Source organism: Paramisgurnus dabryanus, chromosome 19 (assembly GCF_030506205.2).
Source record: "Paramisgurnus dabryanus chromosome 19, PD_genome_1.1, whole genome shotgun sequence".
Classification (NCBI taxonomy): domain Eukaryota; kingdom Metazoa; phylum Chordata; class Actinopteri; order Cypriniformes; family Cobitidae; genus Paramisgurnus; species Paramisgurnus dabryanus.
Window position 1 is genome coordinate 27,870,092 of NC_133355.1, and position 24,889 is coordinate 27,894,980.

General features: G+C 37.2%; 2 protein-coding genes across 3 annotated transcripts in view; both read right to left on the reverse strand.

The window, feature by feature from the left end:
* The window catches only part of LOC135784994 (uncharacterized), a 242,196-nt gene that overhangs the window by 92,148 nt on the left and 125,159 nt on the right, over positions 1-24,889 (reverse strand). The window lies entirely within an intron of this gene.
* LOC141279803 (uncharacterized) lies at positions 3,047-11,228 on the reverse strand. The gene is made up of 3 exons (XM_065294576.2): positions 10,953-11,228; positions 10,401-10,854; positions 3,047-5,038 (listed from the first exon to the last, which is right to left on the reverse strand). The coding sequence occupies exons 1-3, from the start codon at positions 11,121-11,123 to the stop codon at positions 3,714-3,716; spliced, it is 1,950 nt and encodes a 649-aa protein (XP_065150648.1). The 5' UTR covers positions 11,124-11,228; the 3' UTR covers positions 3,047-3,713.

A 24,889-nucleotide genomic window follows, 5' to 3' on the forward strand; every position in this document is an offset into this window, starting at 1 on the left:
CTATTAAGTAAGCTCCAGGAAAACATTGAGCTGGCTTGCATGAAGATCAAGCCGAGCAAGTCCACAAGTATCTCCATCATCAAGGGGAAGCTGTCAGACCATCACTTCCACATTGGCGAGGAACCCATCCCAACTGTCTCAGAGAAGCCAGTGAATAACCCAGGTCGTTGATATGATGCCTCCCTTAAAGACAAAGAGCAAGTAGAGCAGCTTAGGAAGGAGGTAGCCAGTGGCCTGGTGAACATCGACAGAACCCTGCTTTCGGGCAAGCTGAAGCTCTGGTGCATGCAGTATGGACTACTTCCAAGTCTCCTTTGGCCACTAACCCTCTATGAAGTCCTGCTGTCAAAGGTGTAAAAGTTGGAGAGATTGGTCAGCTCATATGTAAGGAAGTGGCTTGGCCTTTCCAGGTGCCTCAGCAGTATTGGACTTTATGGCCAAGGGGTGCTTCACCTGCCCATTACTGGTCTGGTAGAGGAGTACAAGTGTACCAAAGTCAGACTGGAGACGATGCTACTGTATTTGAGCGATCCATTTGTAGCCCAAGCTGCCCCCATCTTGGCCACCAGAAGGAAGTGGACCGCGTTGGCTGCAACTGAGCAGGCAAAGGCAGCACTCAGCCACAAGGACATCATGGGCCGAGTGCAGGAGGGGAGCAGTGGTCTTGGACTTGGGGCCAGTACACCAGTGTGAAGCAAGGCCTCTCCATCTCAGAGACGCAAGATGGTGGTCCAGGAGGTATGTCGGGAGGAGGAAGCAAGAAGGTGCGCCCAAACTGTGGCACAGGCAAAGCAAGGGCAGTGGATGACATGGGAAGGAGTGGAGAAGAGAAAGATCTCCTGGAAAGAGCTGTGGGAGATTGAGGCCCTAGTTGCCGAGGGTTCGTAGCCACCTCAACATCCAGGCTACTCAGGAAGCTGGAAGTGGAGGGAAAGGCCCACCGGCAGGCAGTCAAAGACCTCTCTGCTGCTGCGGAAAAGGAAGGCCAGTGGCTATGGGTGAAAAGAAAAGACTCCGCCTGGGTCTTCAAGTGAGTTGATGGCACCTAGGGAGTGAACCTGGGATCCTGGGATGCACTGCTGAACCCTCTGGAGGTGTCGTGGGCCTATCAGCGAAACACCCAGGAAGGAGGGCGCCCACTTGACAACCCAAAGGGTGCCATCACTCAATTGACCATCCCACAGAGTCTCAACAATTCCTAAGGTAAGTATTAAGGGATATCTTCATCAAGTCCTATACAATAGATCAGTGTTGTTGGGTAATTGCGGTAGATAGTTACCACCTAACCTGCATTAACGACGACAGTGGGTCAAAAGGGTTGGTGTGTATGGTTGTGTTGTGTTGAGATTTTGGTGTTAAGAGACTGAGGTTAGGTCATGTCAATGGCTTATGCACTGAGTTACGAGAAAGGAGTATGAAACGGCTGAGGAGTAGTGTGCCTCAAGCATGCATTAAGGGATATCAACATCAAGTCCTATACAACAGATCTTCATATAAAGTCTGTTGTTATTATCCTTTTAACTGATGCTAAAGTTAACTTGTGCGGACTTCTGACAGCCAAGTTTCCCAGAATGCATTTCACGTCAACGTCAATGAAGCTTAAAGCTTGCAAAACATTCAAAATAGTATTCTTTCTTTCTATGTCATAAAATATGGTTATAAGAGCTTTTTAGTCGAGAATATAGATGAATAAACTTAAAATATGTGGTCAGTTAGTAAAGATATCACATATATAAAAATTTCCTTTTGGATATGTGAGTTCTGGGGAATTAGCGGATGGTCAGCGGTGTATATAAACCGACGAGGGCAGCCTCATCTCGGCAAGTCCTTCTGAAATTTGCCTCTGTCTCAGAGATGCTGCTCTGCCCTCCGGTGTCTGATGGTCAAACATAAAATATTGCCTTTGGATATATAATTTTTTTGTCTCATCAGTTTATTTATCTTTATTATTCATATGAATAATTAATAGTAAGAACTACGAAGGACACAAGTCTGAACTTAGCGTAGATGGTATTGAGAAACGGGCGAGTGTTTGTAGTCTTATACCTTTGACAAAGATATAGCACTTCCTTCTTTCGATGACCCAAAATGACAATTTTTATGTGAAATGTGTTTTTCTTCCTGTTATATCAACTAATAATATTAACCAAAGATTAGTAAGTCCCGTGAATTACATGGTGACGGCAGCAGCGAAGTCTGATCCAGGAAATGCAGATGACCAAGCTGATCAATCAAATTTGCGAGAACCACTTAATGTAACAGATTGGTAAGGTAAGTATACCAAAACATTAAACTATGTCTGCAATTGTGAATATAGAAATGACAAACAAGCACCGCTAATGTACATTGCTTAAAACTTGCATTTGAATCAACAGTAATTTTATACTGGTAAGCAAGAGTTAATGCGCGCACACAGGGAATACATAAAGACATTTCAAATTTCGAACATTCCCAGGTATGTCACATAACCAGCTTTCTGGAATAACCCCCTGTTCTAGAACAGCGTTTTAAATAAAACAACTGTTGATTTCCTATTGTTTCTTCTATTGGAACACCACAAAAAACCCAGCGTCTTCGTGACATGGGGCAGCAACAAATACTATAGTGTGAATGAAAGTTAAATCTTCTTTCCTTGCGTATACGGTACATAAGGTAGGTGTTATGCAAATGTTCCCTGCAGTATGACGTCTAACTGCAGGGGTGCGTTTGAAAGAGGCTTCACTTTTAAAAAGATCTCTTCGGGTTTGAAACGTGTATATTTGCAAATTTACAGATCGTATATGTAAGCACAGACAGCTTTTAACACTCTAAAGACAAAGGAAGACATGAAATCAGATCAAAAACCTTCAGATGGAGACGAAAATAAATCACAATAAACACTATAGAGCGCCAAAAATAAGGTTTAAACAATATTAAGAAAAATAATGTTGAATAGAGTAACTAGATAGAATAAATTGATCAAATACATAAAAATTAAAATTGTATTAATGATGAATAAAATAATGTAGTAATAAATTAAATAAAACACTTATGTTTCTCAGATCCAGAAAATTAAACATTTAGTCTTTTTATTCAATTTACGTATTGGGCAGATGCTTTAGCGACTTACATTGGATTTAATACAGCAGCAAGGATGAGATGATAATAATAATAATAATTTCCTTTATTTTAGGTTCATGTAAATTGTGAAAACGCTAAATTAACTCAATACAAACGTTTCAATGCGGTATAAAAATAATATCATGTCAACAAATATTTTGTGTTCCTTTAACTTAACAAATCAAGTTAAACAATTTCAACTTGTTTTTAAAGTCATGTCAACTTAACACACGTCAAAACTTAAAGTAGGTTGAATTTGACTTGCATAAATAAGTTGTTTAAACTTCATGCTGCATTTTTTTTTACAGTGTGGTGTGTTTACATGAGCTGTTAATAGAGTTTTGTGTGCTGTAGGCCACCGTCTCATTCTTTTCAGTTAGAACGGCTCTGAGAACATGACGTAATGCTTAGATCTCATTGATCGACCAGGATGAGAAAGGGGAAATTCGATACAGTGGTCAAAAAAAAAATTCACACTGCAAGGTCAATGTAGATTAATATGTGGTCAGTGTGTAAAGAGTTTAAGGCACTATGATGATTTCAGTGTAGTTTGTTCTTGTGTTTCTTCTGATGATACTGAAGACTTGAGAATGATTGAATCTCTCTCCACAGATCTAGCAGATGTAAGGTTTCTCTCCAGTGTGAAGTCTCTCATGAGCATTTAAGTCACCTGACTGAGCAAACGTCTTCTCACAATGAGAGCATTTGTAAGGCTTTTCATCTGTATGAGTTTTCTGGTGCATTAAGAAATGATCACGCCGCCCAAAACTCTTCCCACAGACACTACAGTGATGAGGTTTCTCTCCATTGTGAATTCTCTCATGGATTTTTAAGTTACTTGACTGATTAAATGTCTTGTCACACTGAGGGCATTTGTAAGGTTTCTCTCCATTGTGAATTCTCTCATGGATTTTTAAGTTACTTGACTGATTAAATGTCTTGTCACACTGAGAGCATTTGTAAGGTTTTTCACCTGTATGAGTTCTCTGGTGTCTTACTAAATTTTCATGCCGTCCAAAACTCTTCCCACAAACACTACAGTGATGAGGTTTCTCTCCAATGTGAATTGTCTCATGGGCTCTGACATTAGATAGATAAGTGAATCTCTTTCCACAGATCGAACAGGCGTAAGGTTTCTCTCCAGTGTGAATTCTCTCATGGATTGTTAAGGCACCTGACTCGGTAAACGTCTTCTCACACTGAGAGCATTTGTAAGGTTTTTCTCCAGTATGAATTCTCTGGTGCTTAAGTAAATTGTTATGTCGATTAAAACTCTTCCCACAGATACTACAGTGATGAGGTTTCTCTCCAGTGTGAATTTTCTCATGGCGAGAAAGACGAGATTTATAACGGAAACGTTTATCACAGTGTGAACATCGATAGCGTTTCTCTTCAGAATGAATATTCTGGTGTGATTTTAAAGAAACTGAATCCCTAAAGGTTTTGTCACATTTACTGCACTGATACGGTCTCTCATTGGTGTGTAAACGCACGTGTCTCCACAGACTGGTATTTTGTCTGAATCTCATCTTACAGCAAGGACACTCATATGGCTTTTCTCCTGTGTGAATTCTCTGATGAGCATTAAGACTTTGTTTGGAGCTGAAGTAATTTCCACATTCAGTGCAGCAGAAAGACTTTTCACCACTGTGTGTCCTCATGTGAACTTTTAACTGAGATAAGAAGTCAAAAATCTTCCCACACTGCTCACAGTGAAACTTCTTCTTCTCTTCGTGCTCTTTTGAATGATAAAGTTTCTTCTCTTGTAAGGTAGTTAAACTGAGGTTCTGTTCTGTGTGTTTTCTCTCATGTGTCTCTAAATGTCTCTGTAAGCTGAATGTCTTTCCACAGGTGATGCAGGAAAGAGTTTGTGCTGTCAGTCGATCTTCTGATGTTGAAGACGTTATGTCTATATCCAAATATGACTCACTCTTTACATCTGAAAGAAACACGATACAATTAAATTCTCTTGTCACTCTTATTTACACAAACAAGGATAAATTGAGATTCTGTATCTTTTTCTATCTTTACACAGAGACAGAAGACAGCTGTCAGTGCTGTTATTAATGCTGAGTAATTGCACATCAAATAAATGAAGTTTTGGAAACGTACGCATCTAAATTTTTTATAATTTTGTTAATATCTTAATAGAATAAAGCCAAACATAACTAGTGATAAAAGACAAAAAAATAAATGCCATGCAGTGAGTAATCCACTATTTTGTAGAGCGGAGTCAAATAAGTAAGGAATAATTGACGACGGGCCGTTGAATTATAGGAAAATAATGCATTATTTTTTAATAATTTAAAGGACCGGAGTCGATTTTTCTGCAAAATTGTTACCAAAAATATTGCTCTGGTGCCAATTTTTAAGGTTAGGTGTGCGGTTATTAAAAAATAATCAACACCTATGGAACATTTCTCAACCAATCAGAATAAAGCATTCAACAGCCCCGTGGTATAAACCACTTTTATTTGTACAGACATTCACAATCCTTGTAGCATTATAAAGTGATACTTTTAGAATGAGATTAAATCTTTTTTAAAGCCTACATGTCTGTTGCTCAATGGGGTGGTTTCCCAGACAGGGCTTATCCTAGTCCTAGACTAAAATGAATGTTTGAGCTGCCTTCATTTAAAAACACTTTCTTCTGTTGCATTCCACAAGAAATATTAATTGCTCCACATGACACCAACACATATAATTTCATACCCAGAATATATACAGCGAGGGAAGATTACAATGTCCATCATCTTGCGCTGTTGCGGTCAAAAACCCTTCCGGGTCAAAAAAACCAAACTACCACAAATTAACTTACCTTACGAACATCTTGAGTCATTTAAAGCTACTACAATAGACGAGCTCTCTAAATTAGTAACGTCATCCAAATCATCGTCCTGTATATTAGACCCCGTTCCCACAAAATTACTAAAAGAGGTATTTCATGCAGTGTCAGACACAGTACTAAATATCTTTAACTCATCTCTAGAATTAGGATACCTTCCAACAGCTTTCAAACTAGCAGTTATTAGACCGCTCATTAAAAAAACAAACCTTGACCAGGAAGATCTTAATAACTTTAGACCAATCTCAAATCTACATTTTCTTTCTAAAATATTAGAAAAAGTAGTGGCAAGCCAGCTACGCACATTCATAGCGAATAATAATACATATGAAAAGTTCCAATCAGGATTCAGGCACCGCCATGGCACAGAGACAGCGCTGCTTAGAGTTACAAATGACCTCCTATTAACATCTGATCGTGGTGAAATCTCAATACTTATATTACTAGACCTTAGTGCAGCCTTTGACACAATAGATCACAGAATCTTACTCAGTAGACTAGAAAACTATGTTGGCATCAGTGGTCAGGCGTTAGCCTGGTTTAGATCATATCTTACCAATCGATATCACTTTGTTTATGTAAATGAGGAAGAGTCATATCACTCCCTGGTTAAATACGGCGTACCGCAGGGATCAGTTTTAGGCCCTATCCTATTCTCGTTATATATGTTACCTCTAGGAGACATTATCAGGAAACATAACATACGTTTTCACTGCTATGCGGATGATACCCAGCTTTACATCTCGTCACATCCTAGCGAAACAAACCAGTTTGTTAAGCTAACAGACTGCATTAGTGATATTAGGGACTGGATGGCACATAACTTTCTTATGCTAAACTCCAATTAGATTGAGATACTTATTATTGAACCAAATCGCTCCAAACATAATATGTCAGATTACACGTTGCCCATAGATGGCTGTACGGTGGTGCCATCTTCCACGGTTAAGAATTTAGGTGTAATGTTTGACAGCAATCTATCTTTCGATAGTCATATCTCCAACGTCTGCCGCACAGCATTCTTCCATCTTAGAAATATTTCAAAAATACGCCATATGCTGTCTGCATCAGATGCAGAAAAGCTTATCCATGCTTTTATGACCTCTAGAATAGACTATTGTAACTCGTTACTCGGGGATGCCATGCAAATCAGGTAAACAAGCTACAGCTGGTTCAAAACGCCGCCGCAAGAGTACTTACTCGATCTAAAAAGTATGACCACATCAGTCCAATTCTGGCTTCTGGCATCTCTACACTGGCTACCAGTTAAATATTGCATACAATTTAAAATATTACTAATCACCTTCAAAGCCTTAAATGGCCTAGCGCCCTCGTATATTAAAGAACTACTATCAGAATACAATCCACCACGTAAACTGCGATCACAAAATTCTGGTTACTTAATTATCCCTAGAATATCAAAAGTGTCTAAAGGTGGTAGATCCTTTTCCTACTTGGCCCCTAAGCTCTGGAATGATTTACCAAATAATGTTCGAGTATCAGACACAGCCGATCAATTTAAGTCCAAACTTAAGACATTCTTCTTTAACAAAGCATTCACATAAAATGTCCAGTAAATGAACTTATCGTGCAATAGTTATTTTGTCTAGAACAAAGCACTCCCATAACTCCTATGGGTAATATACTGTTGCCGCAATAGTTAGCCTGTCTGGAACCAGTGAAGGGAATAACGGCTTTATAAGTAATTGGCGTTAGTAACTGCGTTATTTTTTTCAGTAACGAGTAATCAAATAAATTACTGTTTCCCCTGTTATAACGCCGTTATCGTTACTGACATTAAAATGCGGCGCGTTAATAAAATTGATCTTACTGTAGTGATTTTCAGCCGCGTATGCTCACTCTCTCAGCCAAACACTGTTTTTCTCTTGTGTGTGTTGTGAGAAACATAACGAATGATGATTGGCTTAATTTCCATCGGTAGCCAACCAGAGGCAGAGTTCACAAAAAGGCCCGCCCACACGCGCAGTCCAAGTCAGAGGAGTGAGCAGCAGTGTTAAAAAGTCTGAGCAACTTGGTCACTTTGTCGCTAGATTTAGCAACTTTCTATCACTTTAGCGACTTTATAGTGCAAATCTAGCTATCTTTTCTGGCGTGGTTGGAGACTTTTGTAGACTGACATGAAAATACGCGTCGTTTTGTCTTCTCAACGAGCAGCGGTGCTGCTGCTGTCTGTGCCCCATCTCAAAGCACTGACATGCAGCCCGGTCATCGCGCATCAATCACTCCGAAAACACCGGCGACAGGGCGATGGCAAGTACAACAAGCTCAAAGGTAGCGGTCGCAAACACGAAGTATAAAGCACTACTTTTCCATTGTTGAGGTGAAAGGCAAGAATGTTTGTGTAATGTGCAACTTATGCCCATGAAGAAAAAGTCTCTCCACGTCTGTGGCAAGTAATTCTGATCTAATAAAGCACCTCACATCGTCACATGCTGCCACAAAATTAGTGATTTCTCTTTAGTATCCATTTTATTAATTTAACATATTTAATTTTGTAAGGGGCATTCAAGTTATTTGAAATTATTTTTTTTAAGTAACGCAGTAATTACTTTTTCCTGGTAATTAATTACTTTTATAATAATGTAACGGAGTTACTAACTCAGTTACTATTTGTGAGAAGTAATTAGTAACTATAACTAATTACTTTTTTAAAGTAACGTTCCCAACACTGTCTGGAACCGAGCTGACTTAATCCACTATAATGTATGACACTTGCATTACATCTGAACGGCCCCTAAGCTAATAAAATTCTGTTTTTGTCTCCCTGTCTCGTCCTCGACCCCGAGGACAATGAGACAAACAGACCCAGTTCCTGTTGATGTGAAGGTCATCACACCACTGATCTACTGGCTGTCCTTCAACGTGATGCCCAGCCGATACACGACCAACGACCACCGGCTGAACCAGTTTAATCCTCTTACCCGCTTCCTATCCCTACCGTGTTTATATATATATAAATATATAAAAATTTCTCCCAAGAGTTTTTGTCCTTCTAGGAGTTTTTCCCACCGGGTTTTCTCCTAGGGGTTTTTTTAGTCCCTGGGAGAGTCAGCCAACTTTGGCTTAACTTAGCACTAGGGATGTAACGATTCAATCCCGATTCAATCGCGGTCCTCATTAAAAATGCCTGTCTGAAATCGATTCTGAATCGCAAGGCTGCGATTCTTTGTTTTATGCACAGCTTGTGCCTGTATTACGGCATTTGGTCAGTAGAAAGTCCTTATCAATCCAAAATCATTATGAGTCGGAGTCGTTTATAACGTGCATTTAAAAAAGCAACACTCATTAAACAAAATCATTCAAAATATTCTTTATTATCATGAATATACCTGAAACAATATGAAGAACAGCGTATAAATATTCCTGTGTAGACATTTCCTGGAATAGCGTTTGTAATGCTACTTCTTGTGTGTCACAAAGGGAGTTTCTGCATGAGAGCGCCCCCTGGCGTTCGGATGTGCCGGGATTTCACCGTAATTCATTCAAATTCATTCATTGAGAAAACGCACATTTGCACGATTAATCGTTACACCCCTACTTGGGACTTTACTGTATACGTTACATTATCAATACGCTCGCTTACACGGTTTATCCTTAGCCGCTATATTCTACTTCTTATACTATCTATTGATTTTCAGTGTTCTCCTCTACATCTACTCATGTAAAGCTGCTTTGCAACAATTAACAATTGTAAAAAGCGCTATATAAATAGAATTGAATTGAAGTAGGAAGGCTTCTAATTGTAATGTCACAGCGCCACTCAATGGTCAAAGTGAAAAACACATTTTAAAGGGGGAGGGGGGTTAATGGTATTTCAACCATTCTGACTTATAGAGTGACACGGTTATAGAGTTGTTTCCTCATGCTAAACTTAGGCAAAGTGCCAAAAAAGCATTTGGCCGTGTTACAGAATATTTCTGTGCCGAATGCACTTCGCCAGGGTTCATACAAGTTCGTGCCCAAGCGCCCCCTATTGACCAGCCGCTACTGCGTCTGTCTCCAAAAGTCTTCAACCACATCAGAAAAGATTGGTAGATTTGTCACTAATCGCTTTTTTGAAATAAAGTCCCTTAAGGTAATTTATTGTAATTTGATTATTTGTTACTGAAAAAAGTAACGCCGTATATAACGCCATTTATTTATAATGCCGTTATTCCCATTACTCCATATCAGTACCATGGTTTTGTCTCAAGATGCACACTTGCAATATTTTTGTAAGGTTTTTTTGTAAAAACTACTTGAATGCCCTAATATAACTAAGGTGTAGTCCAGGATTAATCTAAACTCTGTCTGGGAAACTGCCCCTATAAGTACTAAATAAATATATCCTAAACTCCTTTTAGATTTTTGTTTTTGATTAAAAAAAAACTTTTATAAAACAGTTGCTCAATGCTCACATAACAGTTAAAAATATACAATAGTTAAGGAGACATACCCGATGGAATAAAATCATCTGTACGATTGTCTTCCTCTTTATCTGTGTGATCTTCCTCTTCTGTGGGTTCAGTTTTAATCTTCATCATCAGGTTCGTGCAGTCGATCAGTTTGACTGAACACATCTTCAGTGTGGTCTGCAGGATCTGCTGCTGTTCTCCAGCGTTACAGACAGAATCCAGAGACTTTGTGGAGGTTTGATCAGTAGATTCCTCATCCTGTAAGCCCTGATTACTGTCACACACAGTGTCCTGAGCGTCTGTGGGCTTTGACTCAGTATAACGGAGTAAAGTGAGACTGAGCTCTGAGTCCTGTGTGTGTCTGGATTTCTCTTCAGAGAGTTTAGAGTCCAGCAGTGGCTGTGGTGTGCGGCTCTGATCTCTGCTCATCCACACTGAATCCAGACATCCACCAGTCACATACACTGAAGATTCACAACAAACCACATCCACATCCTGACAACACAACACACACTCAGTGTAAGATTATAAATTATTTAATGTTGTCAAACAGACAGAGTGATTCATGTAAAGGATGTTTAAGTTGTACAAACCTCTCTCTTCACTCCTTCATCTCTTCCTGACCTCAGCTTTGTCTCCAGTAACGCCACCTCTTTCTTCAGCTGAGAGATTTCTGTGATGAAATCATCAATATCCAGCATGGACAGATCAGTTCCTACTGATTTACAGCACATCACGTTCATCTCATCTGTCATCATCAACATCTCAACACTAAAATACACAGAGACAAGACTCTGTTTACACTCAATAAAACACTCAAGAGAAGAAACACTGAGGATTTACATGCGAGCTCTTCCTTTCTTCTTCTTCTTCTTTATAGTTTATTGGCGGTTGGCAAACCAGCTTATTGGTGCATTTCCGCCACCTACTGGGATGGAGTGTGAATACCTAGGATGATGGAATGGATAAACTACTATATGTATATATATATATATAAAAAAAAAAATAAAAAAAAAAAAAATAAAAAAAAAAAAATAATAATACTGATAACACTTATATAAATGAAACAAATAATATTAAATAATACTAAACACTTCTTTTTGTAACACATTAAATCCTGTGCATTAACCGTGTATCTCTCAAATATTTAAATAATATAGGGTACACTTTTGACTGTACCTGTGCACTCTGAAATAAATCTTTTATTGTTAACTTTACTTTCAGTTTCTTTAGTCCATCTACAAGTTGAACTCGTTCATTATTATACCCTTGACAGTGAACAAGCACATGCTCCACTGTTTCTGCCACTCCACAGTGGATGCACCCATCTGTCTCACTTTTCCCTAACATGTGTAAATAATAATTTAACCTGGTGTGCCCAATGCGTAACCTCGAGATAATTGTATCCTCTCTTCTGGATCCATATTTTCTCCTATCATTCCCAACTGTATCCTGAATATTATATAAGTGTCTCCCTTTTAACTCCTTATTCCAGTTTTCTTGCCAGATATTTATAACAGATTTTCTTATAATACACTTAGCTTCAGCTTTACTTAATGGAATCTTTATGTCAACTTCATCCTTATTTAATCCAGTCTTTGCCAGTTTATCCACGATCTCATTTCCCTCAACTCCAACATGAGCTGGTACCCATAGAAAAGTAATATTTTTGTCTATTTGATTTATCCTGTACAAAATTTGTAATATGTCATGTAAGATATCTTGTCTTGTATCTGACTTTCCACTTTTCACTCTTCCTTTCTTTCTTTCTTTTTCTTTCTTTCTTTAGTGAGTTTATCGATTCGGCAGACTAAAGAGCTGCAGCGCCTCCTACTGCACTGGAGAGAGAAGACGTTAAACGTTTATAAACAAAGATATGGGACTTTTCATAGAAAATAAATATTAAATAATGGCAATTTCAGTGGGATTTTTAATGAAAAAGAACTGAATGTAGAAAAGAGCTTGAAGGAACATGAAAAAACGACTATGACAAGATTATGACAGTGTCAATCAAATAGCTCAGGTTGCCAACTTTCCAGTTCAGCTAGGAGTGAGATTTTCCCGGCGGGGGGGGGGGGTCGTATATTAAATTATTATTATGATTATTATTTACTATGATTATTAAAGAATAATTGTATATAAGTTATTTACTAAAGTAACTCTTTGCCAATTGAAAATAGTGTGGATTAGCTATTTCTGTGATACATTTTTTGAAAAGACTCCGGAAAAAATGGTTTTAGAAATTAAATTACATTAGTTAGAAAAACGTTAAACTAACCTAAAAATAACGTTCTCTTTTCTAACTATCATAACGTTAGGGGCCCTGCTGAAAAATCTAGCCTCAAACCAGCATGGACCAGCATGGGAATTATGCTGGTCTATGCTGGTTTAGCTGGTGGTCACCAGAAAACCGATCTTACCAGGTATGGCAAGCCATTTTAACTTTTATTCGTTGAGTTCTTGATATCAACAATTCAATTTTCACTAGTTAAAATTTTAATTCTTGACATCAGATATCTGAGTAAAAAAAATTATATGTATGTGGCAGCAATGAGCCACCGTAGATATTACATTTCTACTAGTAACAATGTCAATTCTTGATATCAACAACTACATTTCCTATGGCAAGCTGTTTTAACATTTTTTCATTTACATTTACTAGTATCTATTTTTTAGGTACTAGTTCTTATTTTTTAGTTAGTATCTATTCGATTAGATACTAGTTCTTAATCATTAGATACTAGTACCTAAACATTAGATACTAGTGCTTGTTTATTAGATACTATTGCTTATTTATTAGATACTAGTTCTTTTTCATTAGATACTAGTACTTATTCCAATAGTGACTATGATTAAATATACTTTACTAGTTAAGAAAAATATAAAACTAGTACTTATTCTTTAGTTCCTATCAACTTTTTTGATCAAAGATATCCTGAACTTTATAGATACTAGAACTTTTTGATTTAAGTATGCAAATAATATGTTGAATAATAATGAAGCAACATGTAAGCTTTAAACATTGTCATGTAGAAGTGTCCAGTAGGGGTCACTTTTTAGTAACAATTCACAGAATATAGGTAGGAACCTTTCTTTAGGTAATAGGTGTTGTTGCAGGGAAGCAGCACAGTTTGTTTACTGCTACACAAGGATAAGCTATGACACTAAGCTAGTGAGAAATACGCAGCTATGTATTGGTAAATTATTTGAATTGTGGATTTTTTGACTGTTTGGATTCTTGCTTCTTTGAAATGAAGACCAATTTAATAATATCCACAAATTGGCAATTAACTTGTGAGGGGACGTTTTAGCTAATAACAAGACAAGTGTGTGCATACATTAAAGAGCACTGTCTAGCATCTCTCAGCAATAGACTAGGGATGGAAATGTCTCAGCAAAATCCACTGTTTTGGATACAAAATAGTTCATTCTTGTGATTTGTCTAGATCCAATACGTTTTCTAAGACGGGGATGAGGGGGGTCTGCAACAGGGTTGCAGTGAATAAAATCATGAAAATCATGTCCAGCTGTTACAATGTCAATTCACTCACCAGTTTGATGGGTTATGTTTTACAATTTATAATCACATTATTTCCTGCAGTCTGTATACATTGAGCACATATATTTAACTTTGTAGTATTTTCTCAACCGGATGCAAAAATACATTGTGCATATTATGAGCAGAAGAAGTTCATGTCTTATATTTACCTCTTATTTACATATAACATGATTCTCATCACAGAAACATGCAAGGCAATGACAAAACGCATTATTAAGGTCATGGAGTCACGTGCTGTACATTCTGCAGGGTTCCTGTCTTACATACAATTACATAAAGAAATGTATGCCTTTTAAAAAAAGTGTGTTTTCATTGCCTATATATGAAGAACAACTTTCACCAACTTAACTTTGACTTTGTACATTTATCAGGAGATAAAGCGTGAACTCAGCAAGAGATGCTGTGCGCTGCATTGCCAAGTCCTCTGCCTTTTTGCAGACTTCAGATTTAGGGTACTTTTAAACTGTTTCAGCAAGTTTTTTTTATGTGGGTTAAAGATGAAAGGATTTCATTTATTAGTTATTGGAATTTGGGACATGATTAGTGATTGTGAAGCTTTTTGAATAGTTTTTAATGTTCATTGGGCTGGTTTGATAAGCGAATCTGGCAACACTGGTTGTGGGATTGAGCTATCATTTAGATCGTATTATATATAATGTAAAAAACATTTTAATTAGATTGCAATGTTGAAGGTACATGTAAACTGTACTGTCTTAACCTAAATCATTAAATTCATTTGTATTGACAAAATTTTTTACATGTTAACAGGGCCAGTGGTTTTCCAAAGTTACTAGCCACAATTTTGTTGTTGGAAAAATATATTTTATATTATTAAGTTGACTTTGGCATGCTAAAATTACATATATTAGCTGGAATATACCTTGTATTAATACAGATCATATATACTGTATATTTAGCTGCATGAAAAACAATCTGCCACTGAAAAAAATCTTGAACTTTATCGGCTTCTTCTGAACTCTTTTCATCATCATAATCATCATCATCATTGTCCTCTATCGCCCATTGTTTACTTTAGGAAAGTGTATTTTGTTATACTGTGACTGTCAAGAAGTGTTTGTGTTTGCAGTTGCTTGTTCTGTTCATCTTACCCAGTTCATATCACCATTTACCACCACTGTCTTGGATACGTGTTGTATGTTTAATAAACAACCTGTTGCTTTTACATCTGTGTCAATCCCATCTGCCTACCATAACAATAACATTCACATAGAGAATAAGATGTAATTCTGGAGGTGCTAAGGTAATACGGCTGGGTGTTGAGGCATTCTCCTAACCTAAAATAAAGTCAGATGTATTCTCCAAACACACTGAAAACTGTTTTGAATAACTTGAAAGTTTTAGGTTGAGGCAATACTCAATCCAACCTAAAACAGGGGACATTACTCCATCTGTGTTTTCAGTAGATTACTCGGTAACGCTTTAGATTACAGCCCGGAAAGTACTGGGTAAGTACAGCGAATTTACAGCGTATGTTTCTGTAAATATAGTTTACTTATGAAGTACGTACGTGTAATTATTAGGGAACAATTTATAATATTTGGGGAATAAAGGGGTAACAACCAGGAAAAATACAAATAATATATGCAGTAAAGTACTGCGTAAGTACAGCGAATTTACAGCATACATTTCTGTAATTATAGTGTACTTATAAAGTACATACATGCCATTTTAAGGGAACAATTTATAATATTTTTGGAACAAAGGGGTAACAAGTGCCACTTTAATTTACAGCCCGCAGATGTTGTATTTACTCTTTAACTATGTGAAACAAGGGGGTAACAAGTGCCACTTTAATTTACAGCCCGTAGATGTTGTATTTACTCTGTAACTACATGAAACAAGGGGGTAACAAGTGCCACTTTAATTTACAGCCCGCATATTCTGTACTTACTCTGTAACTACGTGAAACAAGGGGGTACATTTTTTTGACTTAGACTGTAACAACACAAAACAGTAACTACAGAAAATACACTCTTAGAAAGGATGTGTTAATTTTTTACACATCTTTGTGTATTAAGTTTTTAACACATTATGTGTAATTTTAACACATTATGTATCATTTTGTGTTGATTTTGTGTTAAAATATAACACAAGTTGTGTTAAAAGTAACACAAAATGTGTTGTTTCTATAATAACACAGAGATGGGTGGATTCTGGGACAACGCATTTAGTGTGTCGTCCCAGAATCAACACTAATGTGTTGTTTTTAACACATTCGTTCTAAGTTGTAGTTCTAGTTTTGCTTGCTTTGTTTTCACCGAAGTTGCCTTGCCTATTTTTAATTTTGCTTGATGACCCAACAAATTCCTCTACTCTTTTTCTTTCTTAAGGTAAGTAACCTTTATTGAAAATTCTAAATAAATTGTATCGTACTAATAAATAGCATAAACACATTAACTGAATTTTAAGTTTTGTTTAGTAATCTAAAATACTTACTGCATATATTATTTGTATTTTTCCTGGTTGTTACCCCTTTGTTCCCCAAATATCAGGCATGTGCAGGGGGGGGGGGCGGCGGTTGCCCAAGCACCTGCCCCTTTACCCCTGGATGACCAAAGTGCCCTTTTTGTCAAGGCATTTTTTTGTAATTAAATGCCCTTTTGCGAAGGCCTGCCCAATCGAACTATTAGTAAAATTAATAAAAAATAATTTAGACGCAAATAAAATTTGTCACATGATGACGTATTGACCTTTCATTGGACAATCTCTTTAGGGACGATCATCACTAGCTAGCTCACAGCGCTAGTAGCAGGCAGTGCCCACGTGCACGACACAGTGCGCAGTACAGGGAGGATCCCCCTCGAGCCGGCATTGAACCGAAGCGATATGCTTGTTATATTATTATTATTTTACAAGAACAACGTGAGGAGAGCATGCACAGCTTTTGTTTATTGCTGTCTGTGTGTATTAACATCTCTACAACGTTAGATGCAAACAGGGCTCTCAAGTCTCACGCATTCGGCGGGAGACACACGCATTTCAGCCAGTTTACACGCCAGTGACGCCACACCTTGCATTTCTCACGCTGAAAATAAAACATTCTTCCCATATAAAAACAATGGATGAGGCAAAGGCATGGACGTTCTCTGCCGGGAGTTCATACAGGTAGCTGTCTCGAGTTTTTAGGTGTGCTCAACTTCACGCAGCAATGCAAGAACCGAAACGCACATGACATCAAAGTACCGCGAGAAATATTCGGGAAATCATACGGAGGAGTTTGATTTCAAATTGCTCTCGCGCTGTTCTAATGTCATCCACCTGTCACGTGGAGTTTGTTGGAGGAGCAAGATCCGATGAATACGGTAAAAAAAAAACTCGTTTTATTGAATTTACGATTCCTGGACTCGCCTTTGATAAAAGACAATGTGAGCTGATGTTGGGTAATATAGCCATACTCGTGCTAAATTATTAACTCAGTCAAAAACTCTCCAGCTTTGCAACCAGTTTTAGTTTACCTGAAAATAAAGAAAGTACTAGAGGCTTCATAAAATTAATGAAAGGAGAGATGAATGTCATTATTTTATTGCCGTGTCATCAAGGCATCAAAGTGTGCAAAAACACAACACAAACACGATTCAAAACTATAGGCTCTCTTTGTATACAAATTTCGAACAGGATTAGAATAGAATAGAATTATATTTTAAATATGACAACAAAAACACAAGACTGTAAACGTAATAATATCTTAATGTCACAATGCAATAATATCATATAATTTCAAAACTGCATATACTGTTGACACACACAAACACAAAATGAAATGCACTGTAAGTCGTTTTGGATAAAAGTGGCTGCCAAATGCATAAATATATAGATATAAAACTCAGTCTATATAGATTTTTCTCTCTCACTCTATTTGCAAGGAAAATAAAGGAAAACGTTAGACTTAAAATCATCTTTCTATTCTGTATTACTTTATTATTTGTTTCAGTTGTGTGCTTGCGTGTCAGCGAGCAAAGTGCCCTTTTTATTTTTTGAGCACCTGCCTCTCCAATTGTCTCTGCACGGCCCTGCCAAATATTATAAATTATTCCCTTATAATTACACGTACGTACTTCATAAGTTTACTATAATTACAGAAACATACACTGTAAATTCGCTGTACTTACGCAGTACTTTACTGCATATATTATTTGTATTTTTCCTTGTTACCCCTTTATTCCCCAAATATTATAAATTGTTCCCTTATAATTACACGTACATACTTCATAAGTAAACTATAATTACAGAAACATACGCTGTAAATTCGCTGTACTTACGTAGTACTTTCCGGGCTGTAATCTAAAGCGTTACCGATTACTCTTAATCTAACACCCCCTCCAGTATCTTTATTTTAAATACTTAACCCTTGTGCATCAATTAAAAAAAGTTACACATAGGTTCATAGGGGACAAAAATGTCCATGTCCAAAAAGTGTCATAAAACTATTATAGATTTATATTTTTTCCACTTTCACTGATGCACTGATGAATAAAACTTTTTTTTCACATCAATAAATATGACAAGCATTCGGTGTGACAAAAAACAGGCACAGGAAAACCATGTTCAAGAAACCTTTTATTTTGACAATGCGTACCGTGTTACATTTATCGTAAATACACATATACACACTTGGAGGTTGGTGACATTAATGAATTCAAACCAGAAGAGGGGCTGAGATATCTTAAAACGTTTAAAAGGTTCTTAACGTCAGATATAAGAGCGCATCAGCGTACCTTACCACCGCGGTTTTAAAAGGCACTAGTTTACAACCTGCCCCTGCTGTGAATTCTCTCACACACACAGACCAGCTTCTGTAAGTTTGAGGCTGATAAGAAAAATAGTTCATAGATAATATCAGATTTAGGTTTAACTAGATACATGTAAAATATTTGATTCTTGAATGTCTATAAGAAACTTTGGATGTTAAAAGCAAGAATTAAGATCGAATAGCATTTGTCATAAAACACTCATGGGCGCATCATCTTAAAAACATGACATAGATCAGAGACATGGTTCTAAGCCAAACTAAAATGCGGACAGAATTACATTTGTGTGTAATAAACACATATTCACACTTGGAGGTTAGGTGCAACTATGAATACAAGCCAGAACGTGGTGTAAAAATGTCTTAAACAAAAGTTTGTTTTTAAACCCATAGATATGTGAGGGCATCAGCCTACGTTCTCTGGCAACGTTGGTGCGTGTATTCACGTGTTTTAATCAGAGACTTGGTTAAAGAAATCCCTAAATCTAAAGTAAACCCTTATTTTGCCAGAGTGGACAAAATTACATTTATTGTGTAATTACCACAAATTCACAGTTGGTTTTAAGGTGACATTAATTAAAAAAAAACCCATAAGATGAGATGAAAATGTCTTTAATCGTTTAAAAGTTTCTTAACGGTAGATATGAACACGCATCCCGGTATGTTCTCTATTGTAAACGCCGGAGCGCGATCTAATGGGGTGAACAGAATACTGTGCATGAAAAGATTCAACTTTTATTTAGGTTAAAATAAATACCCTTTAGTATAAAGAATATAGTATTGACGGCCCCCTGTGGTTTTGGCACAGTTCATTGCTTATACACGTACTGTATATTTCATTAAATAAATTCATGGTGTTGTAAGGAGGTCCAAATATGACCCCATCCATCCGCTTGGCCCAACGACGGAATCCAAACGACATGGCCGGTTTTATAGCGCATTCGGTCTTTTCCGGTGCTTCCGGTTTTAACATTACGCAACTTAATATCTGACTCCAAAGATATAAAACGTATTGTAATATGAATCAAGTTGATGTTAATATAGAATTTGGATAATGTTTGATCATTCTATTTACTCATGTTTACATTGAACTCATTCATTAGATCATCAATGTGTAGCTCTTACAGTCGCATACACAAACTCTTCCCTGTTATAGCAGAGGATAACAAATATTAGCATGTGATGCTAATCTTCCCTGCCTAAACAGAGGATAACCAATTCTTCCCTACTATAACAAAGGATAACAAATATTAGCATATAGTGCTAATCTTCCCTGCCTGAACAGAGGATAACCAATTCTTCCCTACTATAGCAGAGGATAACACATATTAGCATGTGATGCTAATCTTCCCTGCCTGAACAGAGGATAACCAATACTTTCCTACTATAGCAGAGGATAACCAATATTAGCCTGTAGTGCTAATCTTCCCTGCCTAAACAGAGGATAACCAAATTCTTCCCTACTATAACAGAGGATAACAAATATTAGCCTGCAGTGCTAATCTTCCCTGCCTAAACAGAGGATAACTCATTCTTCCCTGTAATAACAGAGGCTTCCCTGTTATAATAGAGGTTCACCAATATTAGCATGTGATGCTAATTTTCCCTGCCTAAACAGAGGATTAATCATTCTTTATAGTAACTTAGAAGAGTCAATAATACAGAGCAAATTAGAATGAATGCAAAACGTAACAATTTATTAACCAGGTAGGTAAAACATAATTCAGATGCCAATTTACAATCCAATTAAAATATGAAAGAATAAAAAGAAAAACCATTGCATACCTGGTAAGAATGAAGATCTGTTTACAGATTCCTCAAAGTAAAATGAAATACATGATGCTATATCAAAGATACAGCATCATGGGGGTGCATTTCTAGATATTGAAAGACCCCGCCTGAATCTTCTGACATTTTCCTTAAATATCCAGAGAACAAAGCATTGTGATATGACATACTGATTGGTTCTTGTAAGCCCAGGGGTGTTGCCTAATATACATACAGTGGGTGATTGGTCAACATGTCTAAGGTGGGAGTTGTCTCCCAACATTAGGTTAAATTTACTTATTGTCACAGATTAACATTGAATCCTGTTGTCATATTAATAAACCCAAATGTACCACTTGCATTAAAACACTTCACACCAAACAAGACCAGTTTCAGATACATGTGTTTGCAGAATGTAGCATTCCATATACAGTTTGCTTTGAGAACATGAGGAGAGGGGGATTAGAACGTGTGGTAGGGTGTGTGACTCTTTGAGAGAGGTTTCAGTCTCACACCAATGGGAAGTGGTCTTGGGGGGTAGATGTGAACTCTTTGAGAAAGGTTTCAGATGATAATTCAACAGGGATTAGGAATGTGGATTCAGCCATTTGCTGCGGGCTTTAGAAGTACCTTTTGTCAGGGTTTACAGGTCTTACAGTGTTATAAACTTTTAGAACCTGAAGTGTTTGCCATAAAATAGGCGCTGGTGCACCACCTAAAATCTAAAATAAACCTTTTACTTTTTGTCAGAGTGACCATATTACATTTTACCACTACAGTTTTAAAAGACTCTAACTAGTTTACAATCCGCCCAGTGGCGGCTGGTCACTAGGGGGCGCTGGGGCGCCGCCCCCTTAAAGCTGGCCAGAGAGGAAAGCTACTTTAACATGTTACCAAAAAGTTAAATATATAGTGCAAATTAATACAAAATAAATTCATTTAGTTGTACTATTTCACTGTTAGTCATGTTATAATTTATTTAAAACAATTAAAAATCAAAACTGAGTTCGTTGTGTGTGTGTCATGTTTGTGTGTCTGGGGCGCACCCCTAATGAGTGTCTATGTAGGTCAGGAAAAAGGGTAAAAACATGTGACCTGAGGCTGAGCTCTAAGTGGCTGGTTTCGGATCCGCCCTGGGGCGCAGGACTGTGCGTCCCAAACACTCCCACTTATGTTGAAAGCGAATCAATATTGCTTTTAATGTTTTTTACCTCCTGTGATTGGATGGTTCGAAGAGTCTCATAACCGCGTTGGAGATTGCTGTGTTAACTGATAGCTACAGTACAGATCAGTGAAAGCAAGTAAAATATCTTGAGATGAAGGAAAATATGCTTTTATCCTTACAAAATCACCCTTTACAAGGTATTTAATTGATGAATAAATAAAGGATTAAGAAGCTTGGATTAGATCGACCAACGGAGTCAAATGATGGCAGTCTGTGTTCTCCACCACTTCTCATGGCAAACGGAGTTGGCTAGCTGGATATTATGTAAGTCTTCTTGAGTTTTATTTTTTCCCTGTTTGCTGTTTTAAAGTCTGAATGCGTGATAGACGTGCACGTCACGAGTCACGACATGAACTTTTGTGGCGCGTTTGAGCTTGTGTTGCGTGGACATAATGAGAGCGAGTGCTGCTCATATAATCCGGTATATTCCGTGGCTTGGTCAACTTTGTTGTTAGTTTTGTTGTTGTACAGTGTTGTAGAGTTTAAAAAGCACCCACGAGAAAACCACTGTTTTTAAGGAAACTTCACGAACCGTGCATATTGAGCTGATGGACTGTATGTACTCCCTGTTGTGAGGGAAAAATGTGCTTGTGCTATGGCTATAAAAGCAAAAAGAAACATACGAGCCTGTGATTAGGCAACTTTAGTGTCTCTTTTTGTGTGTATTCGGTCGCGTTAAACGAAAAGTCTTTGACGGAGAAAATTTAAGCAGGATAAAGAAAATATGAGCGCCATTTTGGCAGATGCCCATACAACTCAACTTGAGAATGTAATTCCTATGTATGTCCAGTTGATAGCACTGTGTTGCTCAAATGACGCCCTGGTTTCTAGATATTCTCGCGATATTTTGATGTCATACACTGATTGGTCTGCGCATGGCTGCTGAAGTTAAACACTACAGGTCAGGAGCGCTGCAACAAGACGCCTGTCTAAGGTAAAGATACAAAATCTAATGACAAGAGTCTGCATTAATCTGCCTTCATGCGTTTATTACATAAGATGGTTTCAGATGAGTTTAGTTTAATTAAGATTTTTACATGTTTATTGATATTATAATCGCAGTAGTATTTTGTTATTTGATTTGTTCATATTTGCCTGTTCAGCATAAAGCTCCGTGTTTTATTGCCTCCGCTGTCACTGTGAGAAAAAAAAAACATTAATCTGCTTCGTGTGATGGTAAAGTGATGCACGGTCTCCGTTTATCTGTTCTCTAAACAAATGAATAAACACATTGTATGCTCGTCTTGTAAGTTTATGATTAGAAATGGACATGTGAACGAAAATGAAAATAATTAAAACATGAAATGACGGATAATAAATGACTGCGAAGGACTCTTTACAACGCTGTTTTTCAAAAAAAAAAAATGACGGAGATTGAAAATGTCTCTCTCTCTCTCTCTCTCTCTCTCTCTCTCTCTCTCTCTCTCGTTGCTCTGTGTCTCTCTCTCTCTCTCTCGTTGCTCTGTGTGTGTGTGTGTGTGTGTGTGTGTGTGTGTGTGTGTGTGTGTGTGTGTGTGTGTGTGTGTGTACTTGTTTTTCTTACTTTGTTGGGCCCAGTGACCGGGAGCACACCAACGGTATGGGGTCCGATTACCTAGTGGGGCCCAAAAATGTGGGCCCCACACAGATTTTAATGTTAACTGCCTCAGAAGCCTCTCCTGACATGTCTCATGCTTTTTTTTAACTTTCCCCACAAGGTGACAAATGTTGGTTATGTATGTGTAAGTGTGTGTGCTCTCTAGCGCCCCTATGTGAAAATGTGGTGTTGCAGGACTCACACACACCAGGAAGTGGGGTATCGTCTTATGCCAGTCACATGACCAATCATGATGGTGTTACAGTTTTTTATTCCGTAATGTGCATTTTTAAAGCACATGGAACCCTTGGGGCATTTGTTTTCATTATGGATTATACATTATGGCGCATTTTAAACCGGAAGTTTAGCGTGGATCATGAGATTGAATGGGAGGAGCACATGTAAACAGGTAGGTTTTCTCCGTTGATTTTGTACATTATTTAGTTATTTTTTAAAACGTTGTACATGATTTACTTTCACTTAAAGTCAATTTTGTAGTATAACAGTTTTACAATGTTCGTTTATTATGATGTTTTAGATCGCTAGCAGACGGCTAGCTTTTAGGCTAATTGCCAAGTGATAATAGCATTGATGGCTTATAAAATAAACATTTAATTGCAAGCATGGTAATGTTACTACGTTTTCTTGATAGTTTTACTCACTTTCGTAGCACAACAGTTTTACAATGTTAGTTTATTATGATGTTTTAGATCGTTAGCTGAAACTATTGCAGTACACGATACTTTGAAATGCACTAATAATGACATAAATTAAACATGTACATGAAGTAACTATTGTTTTACAAGTATAGCAAACCGTATTATACAGTAGCATTGCTTTACCCTGTTTTTTTACCACAACCATGGTTATTTTGTGCTTACTATGTTTAACCACATATTTTAACTGTACTAAAACCATGGCTATTTTTTATGTAACTTACACTATTTACAGGATGGCTATAGAATTAATTACTTTTTTGTTCGTGTTTTGGCCTTGCAAATCTATATCATACACAGCCCTTACGAAAATTAACCATGGCTTTATTGTGGTAAAAGTGTAGTAACCATGGTTTTTTGGTCAATTGATTACTATGAGCAAAACCATGGTTTTACTACACTAACCATGGTTTAACTATGGTTTTTGAAAACCATGGTTATTTTGTGATAACCATGGTTTTACTTAAGTAACCATGGTTTTTTTGGTCTTAACTGTAGTAAAACCATGGTTAATTTTCGTAAGGGAGGGTTCTGGTAACAGTTCCACTTAAATCTTAAACCCTTAAATATTAAATGACTGGAAATTGTTTGATTTCTTGAAGCATTTTTGAGTGTGTTTGAAATAATTTTTACAGTGCCATAATGTTCAGAAGGAGTAAGGTGATAAGACCTATTGATGAAGCAAAATCATGTATACTCTACTCAAGTGGCAAGCCGGGATCTGTGGAACGTTTCATTGATGACAAAGGTATGGGACAGTATATTACATGTGCATATTGCAAGGTTTGTGAAAGTGGCCACATTTTGTTATTACCCTAAATCCTTAGCTCCAGCTTATCTTAATTATAAACAAAGTAAAATAAAAGAAACTTTAGTTTCTTTGACAATCTATGGGTCATTTTGTATATAAAGGATTAAA